This window comes from Eptesicus fuscus, chromosome 1, assembly GCF_027574615.1.
Source record: "Eptesicus fuscus isolate TK198812 chromosome 1, DD_ASM_mEF_20220401, whole genome shotgun sequence".
In the NCBI taxonomy this organism is placed as follows: domain Eukaryota; kingdom Metazoa; phylum Chordata; class Mammalia; order Chiroptera; family Vespertilionidae; genus Eptesicus; species Eptesicus fuscus.
Window position 1 is genome coordinate 57,585,113 of NC_072473.1, and position 12,007 is coordinate 57,597,119.

At 46.6% G+C, this 12,007-nt stretch overlaps 1 protein-coding gene across 1 annotated transcript in view; it reads left to right on the top strand.

The window, feature by feature from the left end:
- Positions 1-7,727, top strand: part of XK (X-linked Kx blood group antigen, Kell and VPS13A binding protein) — a 126,282-nt gene extending 118,555 nt beyond the window's left edge. Inside the window, exon 3 of the mRNA XM_008159540.3 lies at positions 6,901-7,727. Within this exon, the coding sequence (XP_008157762.1) occupies positions 6,901-7,727 (827 nt within the window). The remainder of the gene's footprint in view (positions 1-6,900) is intronic.
- Positions 7,728-12,007: the final 4,280 nt, after the last annotated feature.

Below are 12,007 nucleotides of genomic sequence, written 5' to 3' on the forward strand. Positions count from 1 at the left end.
GAGGGCACATAAAGAGCTTCACAGATAAGAAAAAGCTAAAGGAGTTCATCACCACCAAACCAATATTATATGAAATGCTGAAAGGTATTCTTTAAGAAGAGGAAGAAGAGAAAGGTAAAGATAAAAGCTATGAACAACAAATACATATCTATCAACAAGTGAATAATAAATATGATGAACAGAATAAACTGGGAATATAATAGAATCAGGGCCATAGAAAGGGAGTGGACTGACAATTCTCAGGGGGAAAGGGGTGTGGGGGTGCAGGAAGAGACTGGACAAAAATCATACACCTATGGATGAGGACAATGGGGGGGGGAGGGCATGGGGTGAGGTGGGAACCGAGTGGAGGGGAGCCATGGGGGGAAAGGGAAACAATTTTTCAATAATTTGAACAATAAAGACTTATTTTAAAAAAATAAAAATTAAAAAAAAGAAATCCAGGGGAAGAGATTGTTTTAATCACTTAACATGGAGATTAAGTTTTTGGTATCAAGTCAGGAAGTGAGCAAATTAATGCCTAATACAAATTAATTTCTCTGAGAAATATGAAGAGAATTCATTTGGAAAGAGTTCATTTGGCTGGAATTGTGTGGAAAGAATTTTTATAAGTGTGGCAAGGGTTTGGAATATTGCCAAAGCCTTCCTTTTAGCTTTACCTAAAGCGATGTATTACATTCTAATAAAAGATGAAAACAGCAAAATGCACCCCCCCACACACACACTCACAGAAAATGAGAATATGATTATTAGGGAATATTAGACTGCTATGAAGTGCCACTTATATAGGTGGGTCTTTGAACTGGTCTCCTTTTGTGTTTACTATTGGAAGATAAAGTTGGGAAATGGTATCAGGGAACTTTTCTTCACTTAAATCTGAGTAAGTAGGTATTTGTGTGAGCATCATCCTAGCCATTCATTAGATAACAGCTTAGTTCTACAAGTAGAAATGTACATTCCAAACATTTTCTACAAGCTTCTTGTCTCCCAAGCATATCTCTTCCTGCCCCCCTTTCTATCTGTGATATTTTGCAGTGAGCACCCAATACTGGGAGTGATAATTTAAGTCAATAACTTCAAGATTATTTCAATTGGGTAGTAATTTGGTAACTCTCTTGATAGAGAAAAAGGTATAATTTGGAAATAATTGATCTAACAAGAGAAAAATGGATAGATGCTTAAAAATTGCTTGGATCATTACATTGTTAGAAACAATAAATAATTTGGAGTTAAGTACCATAAATATAAACAATATAAATACTGTATGTGTATGAATTCATAATTTACATTTTAATTATTTATGCTTAGCTCATCTGCATTTGAAATCTTTTTCTTATAGTGGAAAATCATAAGGACTAAAAGAAAAGGATTCAATACTAGATTCTTATGGTATAGAAATTTGTAAGCATACAATATATGTACTACTTTACAATATTTCACTGAATTAGCCTCTCAAGAAAAATAACTCAGTCCAATTACCTCCCAGTCTATTCTTGTGATAGTATTCTATCTTTTAAATTTGATTAGTAGACAGCAGTCTTTCCAGTGAAAGTTATTGATCACTTAAATCAGTGCCAAAGACTAAGAAATATTGATGTTTTGCATAAAATTGAGCTTCTCTCAGGCAAATAAGTACCAAGGCTTCAGAGTTTTTATGCCCACCAAAATATAGATTTTTCTCCATTGATTCAGAAAAAAATGACAACCTTTATTCCTATACATTTAAAATTATACATTTAGGAAGAGGAAATTATATTACAATGTCATTGCATTTTAAGAAGCAGGCATGGAAGGTGTTATCTCAATTTTATGGGTCAGAAAACAGAACCCAGAAAGATTGCCATTTCCCCAGTGTGGCCTGGCAAGACAAAGCTAAAACCAGAGCCAGTTTCTTGGTTCCTAACTCCAAGCCCTGACTCCTGACCTTCTTTGTTCAAGTATTTGGACTTGGTGGCAGCCTGTGTTAAGTGATTATATTTATATTTTGACCTCACAGTTTGTGCTCTTGAGTTGGCAGCACATTTCTTAGATAGTAGAACTCACAGCCAACAGTGTCGTGCTATCAAACACAGCACAGTGCTCCACTTAGATGAACCACATATTCTTCTGCTGCTTTGTATAAACCTGGATAAACCCATTAGCCATAAGTCATTTTAAGAAATAAAAGTAAAGCTTAGATTTGGGACTTCTTAAAACACAGGTCTTTCAGCCCAAGGCAGATTGACTCAGTAACAGCGAGGTTCTCATTTCTTTAGCAATCTGTACAATTTAAGAATATAACTGAATGTTGCCTCGCATGGAGGTTTTGGAAATACAACTAAAAGATGGACTGGTGAGCGCGGCGACTCCTGCTCGCATCTCCCCAGACTGGGCGGCTGCTCCTCTCAGTCAGCACCGCAGCTGGGGCCATGGGCTCGTGGGCGCCACGGCAGCTGTTGTGGCGGCGGCCGCGGACTCTGCGCAGTGGCTCTCGGTGAAGGAAGAGACCATCTTTCTGCAGGAGGAGCCCATCCGCGTCACCGACCTGGCCAAGCTGCCCAGTGAGATCCTCAGGGCCCCAGTGGCCACCGACACCGACTTGGAGGATTCTTAGGATTTCCCATCTTACATTCAAGTCCTTTAGCCATTTTGACAGAGGAGAACCAAGAAGGTGGCAAAGTTAAACAAATGAACTGCGCCGCGCACAGCAATTTCAAAAATACAACTGGAGGACAGAGCGTCTGCCACCCAGATCCACAGGAGAGCTGGCTGAATGGTGGATTTATAGCTAAGAGGGAAGAGGAAAGAGCGAACTCGAGGGGATGAGGTGCAGAGGCGCAAGGGTCTGGCTGGTGGCGGGGGAAGGGTCATGCGGTTTTTTTTCCAACCCTAGGGGAGATTAGCTCCCCATAACCCTGAAATCCAGCTTCTGGGGACGCGCAGGAGACCCAGACGCCTGTGGGGAGAGGCTGGACGCTTGGCCTTCGTGTCGGAGAGTGGGAGTAACTTCCTTGCGGAGGTGCGCCCAGCAATCAGTGTTTGCTGCGCTGGAGTGTGGAACGAGGGGGCTTAGAAACATGGAAAGCAGAAAAAGCAGACTTGCAGCCATTGCAGTTCGCCACGCCATGGCCTGGTGGCGCCCTGAGACCCCGCCCCGCCCTGAGACCCGCCCCACCCTGGGACCCGCCCCGCATGTTTTGCAGACCCGCCCCGCAAGTCTTGCAGGCCCACCTGGGCTCCAAGCAGCGGCTTTTGCATGTGGGTGGCCTGCCCTGTGGCAGCTTGACCAGATAAACTGCGATTCTAGTTGGACTGCTCCAGGGCCGCTCAGACAGGAGGAGGATACTGCAGTTTTTGCTGTAATCCCTGCTGAGTGGCCTCAGACAGTAGCTGACTTACACTCCATTGGAGACCCAGAAATGAGGGCATCTAGTGGTCGGTGTGAGATGACACCAGATTTCAACCACTCGCATAAGGGACACATTCAAGAGGCAGACTCAGTGAGCGCCAAAGCCTTGCTGCACCAAGACCCGGCCCATAAACGTGTCTCCTGCACAGCAACTCTTCCTTTATAGACAAAGAGGGTCCTCATGGCCAATTGGCCTGGAGGACAATTCCTCCCTGTGACACCAACAACAATCAAGACTTAACTATACAAAGGAGGACCAAGATGGAGGCATAGGGCGGAAGCCTGATTGTTGCCTACCACAACAATTTTGAGACTACGACGGGGGAGCAGAGCAGACACCATCCAGAACCACCAGAGGGCTGGCTGAGCAGATGCTCTACAACTAGAATAAAAGAGGGGTATGCAGGATGATGCTGATGCCGGTGACCCAAAGACCACACTTTAAGAACTACGGCTCAGGCGACACTATGGCGGCCTGGAACGTGCTCGGCGCAGTTCCCCCGGCGGTCTCCGGCTGAGGGGACGGCTCCACTCGCTGCCGAGCACGGACAGATGAGCCCCTTGGAGACATGGGGTGGGAGACTCCGCGCTTGCTGACCTCCGAGTCCTTCAAGAATCTCAATGCCCCGGAAGCGGCCAGGTGCGCACGCTCAGCGACCAGCCATCGCTGCAGACCCAAGGGCCGACACAGCGACACCGGACCAGCCCGCCGCCGCGCACCGGGCACACCAAAGCTTCGCCGAGCCCGCCGCCCAACGAGTTCTGCGGCAGCCGCCCTGGAGCTCTGAGAAAATGGCCGAAGGAATTGCTGAGAGGGAATTGACCAACAGGAATTGGGATCAAGAAGACGAAACCCCGCTGGGACCCGGGTCCGGGTGAGGCCGCGTGCCACTGGGTCCGGGTGAGGCTGGGTCCAGGGCCTGGGTGGGACCGCCACCTGGGTCTGGGTAAGGCTATGCGCCCTTAGGTCTGGGTGAGGCTGGATCCCGGGTCTGGGTGGGGCCATGCGCCCCTGGACCCGGGTGAGGCCACGCGACCCTGGGTCTGGGAGAGGCCATGCGCCCCGGGGTCCGGGTGAGGCCACGCACCCCTTGGTCTGGGTGAGACCACATGCCCCTGGGTCTGGGTGAGGCCACAAGCCCCTGGGTCCAGGTGAAGCTGGATCCCGGGTCCGGGTGAGGCCATACGCCCCTGGGTCCGAGAGAGGCTGGGTCACGGGTCTGGGCGAAGCTGCGTGCCCCTGCGCTCGGGTGTGGTCACATGCTCCTGGGTCTGGGTGAGGCCACGCGCCCCTGGGTCCGGGTGAAGCCGGATCCCGGGTCCGGGTGAGGCCATGCGCCCCTGGGTCCGGGTGAAGCTGAATCCTGGGTCCGGGTGAGGCCGTGCGCCCCTGCATCCGGGTGAGGCCACATGCCCCTGGGTCTGGGTGAAGCTAGATCCCGGGTCCGGGTGAGGCCGTGTGCCCCTGGATCCAGGTTAGGCTGGGTCCCAGGCTCAGGTGAGGCCACGCGCCCCTGGGTCCGGGTGAGGCCGTGTGCCCCTGGATCTGGGTGAAGCTGGATCCCGGGTCCGGGTGAGGCCGTGTGCCCCTGGATCTGGGTGAGGCCACACGCCCCTGGGTCCGGGTGAGACCACGTGCCTCTGGGTCCGGGTGACGCCGGATCCCGGGTCCGGGTGAGGCCGTGTGCCCCTGGATCCGGGTGAGGCTGGGTCCCAGGCCTGGGTGAGGCCACGCTCCCCTGGGTCCAGGTGAGGTCGTGTGCCCCTGGATCTGGGTGAGGCCACACGCCCCTGGGTCCAGGTGAGGCTATCCACCCCTAGGTCCAGGCGAAGCTGGATCCCGGGTCCGGGTGAGGCCGTGTGCCCCTGGATCCAGGTGAGGCTGGGTTCCGGGCCCGGGTGAGGCCACGCGCCCTTCGGTCTGGGAGAGGCCACGCGCCCCTGGTTCCGGGTGAGGCCACGTGCCCCTGGGTCCGGGTGAAGCTGGATCCCGGGTCCGGGTGAGGCCACACTCCCCTGGGTCCAGGTGAGGCCGTGTGCCCCTGGATCCGGGTGAGGCAACACGCCCCTGGGTCCGGGTGAGGCCATGCACCTCTGGGTCCGGGTGAAGCTGGATCCCGGGTCCGGGTGAGGCCGTGTGCCCCTGGATCCGGGTGAGGCTGGATCCTGGGTCCGGGTGAGGCCGCGCGCACCTAGGTCCGGGTGAGGCCACGCGCCCCTGGGTATGGGAGAGGCCATGCGCCCCTGGGTCCGGGTGAAGCTGGATCCCGGGTCTGGGTGAGGCCGTGTGCCCCTGGATCCGGGTGAGGCTGGGTTCCGGGCCCGGGTGAGGCCACGTGCCCCTGGGTCTGGGAGAGGCCACGCACCCCTGGGTCCGGGGGAGGCCACGCGCCCCTGGGTCCGGGTGAAGCTGGATCCCGGGTCCGGTTGAGGCCGTGTGCCCCTGGATCCAGGTGAGGCTGTGTCCCGGCCCCGGGTGAGGCCACGCGCCCCTGTTTCCGGGTGAGGCCGTGTTCCCCTGGATCCGGGTGAGGCCACGTGCCCCTGGGTCCGGGGGAGGCCACGCGCCTCTGGGTCCGGGTGAAGCTGGATCCCGGGTCCGGGAGAGGCCGTGTGCCCCTGGATCCGGATGAGGCTGGGTCCCGGCCCCTGGTGAGGCCACGCGCCCCTGAGTCTGGGTGAGGCCGTGTGCCCCTGGATCCGGGTGAGGCCACACGCCCCTGGGTCCGGGTGAGACCACCCGCCTCTGGGTCCGGGTGAAGCTGGATCCTGGGTCCGAGTGAGGCCGTGTGCCCCTGGATCCGGGTGAGGCTGGGTCCCAGGTCCAGGTGAGGCCGCATGCCCCTGGGTCCAGGTGAGGCCACGCGCCCCTGAGTCTGGGTGAAGCCTTGCCCCTGGGTCCGGCCGAGACCAAACCAGAGGGAGTCGGACATGCAATACCACCATTTGTCCACCATCCAGAGCTGAGGGTGTGGGATGGGAATGGGGGCATGAGGACAAATATGTGACACCTTAATCAATAAAGAAATTTAAAAAAAAGAATATAACTGAAGAGTAAAGAATAGTATGTAAATATAAAAGGTCTTGCAGACAGAGCTATTTATTGTTGAGCTCCTTCTGTTGTGTACCTTCTACTGCCATATGTTGAGATCAAGAAGAAATATCAGGCATTGCCACTCTTGACTCCCCAGGAACTTAGAAGCCAATTGAAGAAATAAAACACACCATGTAATGGGCTCTATGGATTCAGGCAGAGCAACAGGGTCAGAAAGGTGTTTTAGTTTGAGTTGACCCTGAAGCCGATCCTGAGACAAGGATTTGAGTGCATGTATATTTGGTAGAAGGTGGAAGGAGCATGGGAGAAGGGAAAGGAAACAGAAAAGAGAAGACAGCCAGTAAAGGGAAAATTATTAGACAGCTATCACCATGGGTAGAGGGCTGACGCATGTTTTCCATAGTAGGATTCTTGGTGGAGGTGAGACTTGACAATGCTCTTTCTCATCTCTCCCCAGGTGTCTGCATGTTACTTTCTCTATTGTCCATTGTGTATGGAGCCTTGCGCTGCAACATCCTAGCCATCAAGATCAAGTATGATGAATACGATGTAAAAGTGAAGCCACTGGCCTATGTCTGCATCTTTCTCTGGAGGAGCTTTGAGATTGCTACTCGAGTCATTGTCCTGGTCCTCTTTACCTCTGTCCTGAAGGCCTGGGTGGTACTGGTAATACTCATCAACTTCTTCAGTTTCTTCTTATACCCCTGGATCCTCTTCTGGTGCAGTGGTTCCCCATTTCCTGAAAACATCGAGAAGGCCCTCAGTCGAGTGGGCACCACCATCGTGCTGTGCTTCCTCACCTTACTTTATGCCGGTATCAACATGTTTTGCTGGTCAGCTGTGCAGCTGAAAATCAACAGTCCCGACCTTATCAGCAAGTCTCAGAACTGGTACCGGCTACTGGTGTACTACATTCTGAGATTCATTGAGAACGCCTTCCTCCTCCTTATGTGGTATCTTTACAAGACTGACATTTATATGTATGTGTGTGCACCTCTATTGATTTTGAAGTTGCTCATTGGGTACTGCACAGCCATTCTATTCATGTTGGTATTCTATCAGTTCTTCCACCCTTGCAAAAAGCTCTTTTCCTCCAGTGTTTCTGAAAGCTTTCAGCGGTGGCTAAAATGTATTTGCTGTCACTGCCGGTGGCAGAAATCCTCAGATTCTGTAGGAAAGACAGATGTAAGGTCATCTGGAGACAGAGATGAGACACCTTCTAGTAGTAAAATAAGTTCCATGCCTAGCCAGATCTTGAATGCTGATGATCTCTGCTCTGCTTAATAGAACCTGAGTCTCTTGAGCCAAAGACATATTGTTTTTTGAGTTGATTACTGTTCTTCATACAAGTGATGAGCCCTGCACAGTTAACAAAGCAGGAAGTTAACTCTCACCTCCTTGTGAATTGCTCCCATTTAGAGAACTCTTGGGTGTGTGAGAACTATGAAGAGAAGCTAGGGAAACTTCTGAGTGTTAGAGGAACAGTCTAAGGCACCACCATTCACAGTCAACCATGTTCACCCAGGCATTACTGTGTGTGTGTGTTTTATTTTTTCACTGACAAAGTACCCATGATATCTGAGTTGAGCTGGTTAGATTTATCAGGTATAAAGAGGACAGGGGCTTTCTTATTTTCTAGTTTTCTGGACTTCTAGTCTGTGTAGCCTAATGTTTTATTATTCCTGAGCATAGTTTTCATCCAAGAGCTGGCTTGATGATCATATAAAGTTACTGGGTTTTGCCGTTGGCAACATCATTACTGTCAGAGCTTTCAGAGAGGGCTGTTCAAGTTTCATTTTTGAATAGACTAGTGTTTCATTTTCATTTCATTAGGGCTCTTTTTATATAACCAACTGTAGCCACCTTGGACTGCTATCTCTAATTGATTTAAAAGTCTAAATTTGGAGACTTTATACCCAAAGATCCATGGATACAACATTGAGTTCTAAATTTCATTATGGAAGCCCTAGACTTTTAAGAAAGTCATGTATTCCTTCAATATATTGAAGTTCTGGAACAAGAGGGTTGTTAAAACATCAAAATGATGTATGATTTTGTAAGCAGAATTCTTAACTTCTTGGGAAGGTTGAAGATGTGAATCAGAAAGAAGGTAGGCTTAAACCTCTTCAAGGTTTAGTCCTGTCCTACAATTCTGCGGAATTTCTAGTAGAATTTGCTAGGATTTACCTTCTTAAGAAAGAAGAAAATAAAGCTCATAGTCTTTACTCCACTTCTTCCTTGCCTGTTAAGAAATTGAAGACAAGAGTTACTTTGGTTAAGTTAAAAAAAAAAGTTACTTCGGTTAAGTTTTTCTAGAAAACTCTACAGAAATCTTTCATCTAGCACAGGTATATAGGACATTTCATTTTTATTAGTTGAAGCAAAAAGGTTTTTTTTTCCCTAACTTTTCCAAGTTAGATGTTGACTTCAGAAACTTAAATTATAGAAAGTGATGAAAGGACCATAAGATACTTATCTTTAACTGAATGCATTTTGATTTGGTGTTATTATTATTTAATTTGTACAAGATCTCCAATTTTATCCTTCTATACTCTCCTATCTTCAGTATAATTTCTGAACCCTATTTGCTTCATAAAAGGATTGTGTAGGATATCCTCAGTTGTCTTGGGAAAATGCCTGGATTGGATGCCATTATTTCCACCATAAGAACCTTAATAATGGAATACCTAGAAGCAGGTAGCCTGTCATTACGTAGGCTGGACATTATAGGTCAGTCAGGGTTGACAGTCTAAATATTTGGTTGTACTTTCTGACCCATCCATATTCTAACGGCCATACTATGAGGGGACAAGTTAAAAATGGTTAGTTTGAGCAGGAGTAGTTGTCAGAATTAGACAGGGATGGAAAGACTGGTACTTCCCAGCCTTGGTTTGGAAGCTTGTCTTCAAATACATTTTAATGTAGAAAATAGGTAAGCATTTTGAGTGACCTCAAATCAAACTAACAGTGATGGCCTGTCACATTCCCAAAGCCCAATTATAAGCCACTTATATAAGGACAAAGAGGTTTGGTAACTAAATTGGAAATTTTGTCATCTTTAAGCCTTAATATACAGATACCCTTGCTTTGGGGCCATGTGTTACTTACAAAAATTCTCATCCAAACACATAGTTCTTGGAGGGAAAAGACCCACTGCAGTCTGAGAAATTGTTTTTGATGGCAGATGAGAATCATTTTTGTATCTATCATATTTCATAAGGGACATGACAGTCTCTTTTGGTAATTTACAACTTGAGTGCTTGAATGTGGGTTTAATCTTTTCAGCCTTGTAAATGGGAAAATGCTGCATTTCCTTGGAAACCACCTTGGAAAATTAGTACTAATGTTAATGTGTGAATGTGTCAGTACTTCTCAGCCAGTAAATTGTGGATGTGAATGTTATAGGCTGCTTCTCTGCAGCCATTGATGCTAATAAATGTTGTTTATGTTTCTTCATTTAATAAATTACTTTTGCAATTTCCCCTTTCTTTGCATTCCTTATATAGTCCTTTTATGGCTTTTTTACTTCAGGGAATGTTTTAAAAACAGGAATTTGAAAATTATTTTGTTGTGATTAACTATGGTTTTGTAACCTCACTGGAAATTCTTTCTGTATGATGAGAAACTTGAGTGTTCTAGGATTCTGTCTTGTAAGACCAACAGTCACAGAATCTCCTAGGATTGTTTTTTTATAAGCATTTACTCTATTTGTTAAAGCTGCATTGCTGTTTCCTAAGATTCGGCTCAGCTATCTGTCGATTGCTGTGTGTGACACAAAAGAAGTAAGGTAATAGACATCTCTTCTAGACAAATATAAATAGTGTGATGATTCAGAAATATAAAATACCAAATGGGTGACTTGATATTAACATAAAAAAATAATCAAATGTAAGTGATGACCCATGGTTGGAAAAATCATCAGTTATGAGACAGACATGGATTATTTCAAGAATTCCTTTCCTTCTAAAAGTGGCCTTACAATTTGGAAAGATTTAACTATAGGATGCATCTTTTAAAAGAGATCTCTTGGTGTTAAATCAATCCCTTGAGAAAACTGAATGTCTACAAGTATAGTGTTTAAGTACATCAACGTAAAATTACATCATTCAGTCTTTATAAATGTTTTATTTTGAAATAATTTTAAGGTAATTAATAGAAGATCATAAAAATAGTTTAAGCAGCCCTGGCCAGTGTGGCTTAGTTGGTTGAGTGTCATCCATGCACCAAATGGTCGCTGGTCAGGGCACATGCCTGGGTTGCAGGCTTGATCCCTGGTAGGGGACATGCAGGAGGCAGCTGAATGATATTTCTCTCTCACATCATTGTTTCTCTCTCTCTCCCCACATCTTCTCTAAAATCAATACAAACATATTTTAAAAATAATAGTACAAGGAATTCCTTTGTATCTTTCACCCAGATTCACCTATTAACATTTTGCCAAGCTTGCTTTATCATTCTCTTTCTTTCACCCCTCTTTTCTTAAATACTTTGGTGTGTATTTCTAAAGAACAAAGGCATTCTCTTGCATAGCCACAGTACAGTGACCAAATTCAGGCAATTTAACATAGATACAATACTAGTATCTAATCTTGAGTCCTTATTTCACTTAATAATTGTTCCAATCACTTCATTTGTTGTCACAAAGCTTCCTCAACAATGTAAACCCACTCAACTCTCTTCTATGGATTCTTTTTGTTTAAACTTACCAGTAAGTTTTAACTTGCCTATGAACACTGGGAAAACTACAGCACACATTAAAAAGCTATTTGAAGAGAACATATGTTATCACTATTGACTAATAGGGTGAAACTATAAATTTGGAATGGTTACTGGTGAACTGTGGGTAATTCTTTTTCACGGATATCTATTTTAGGCATCAAGTGTTTGCTTCTTAGTATGTGATCCTGTAGTTCTGTCACCATCCTTGCCTCACTGTTTGACTGAATTTGGACCCAAGTTTGTAAAAATTAGGAAGAAGATAAGGGAAGTATATATTATCCCTCTATGGCCATATTTCTCCAAGTTCTGCCTTCTAGGAGACTATATTATCTATCAACATCTTTACAAATGGAGAGGAGCTCAGAATTGTCAACTATATACTGTAATTAAATGAGTAACATTTTGAGCCTTTTCTCTCTTTTTCAGAAAAAAGGCACTTCATAGAAGCAGAGATTTGTACAGAGCTGAGAATTCAGAAACACCCCAATCCCACCTTTCCCAGCACATAACACATCCTATCAGACTAGACTCCTAACCTGCTAAGAAGGTGTGTCTGCCTCATAAGCATGCTTGAGGGAATTTCTCACTTCTTGCCCCTTGTGTGCATGGCTGTTTCTCTGGAAATTATTAGGCCACGGAGGTCTAAAACAGTGTTGGTTTAAGCCAGTTTTGTATCCCAGAGAAGTATGCAGCTGCATCTCTTTGTCGCAGGTTATCAGAAAATGTCCTACCTAGAGTCTACTGCAGCATACACTTTTGTGTGAGGGGGTTTCAGGGTTTGCCCCCTACCAAGGAGAGGTTCATTCAGAAAGATTTTTGATATTCTACCTGTGCTTCTGCTCGCT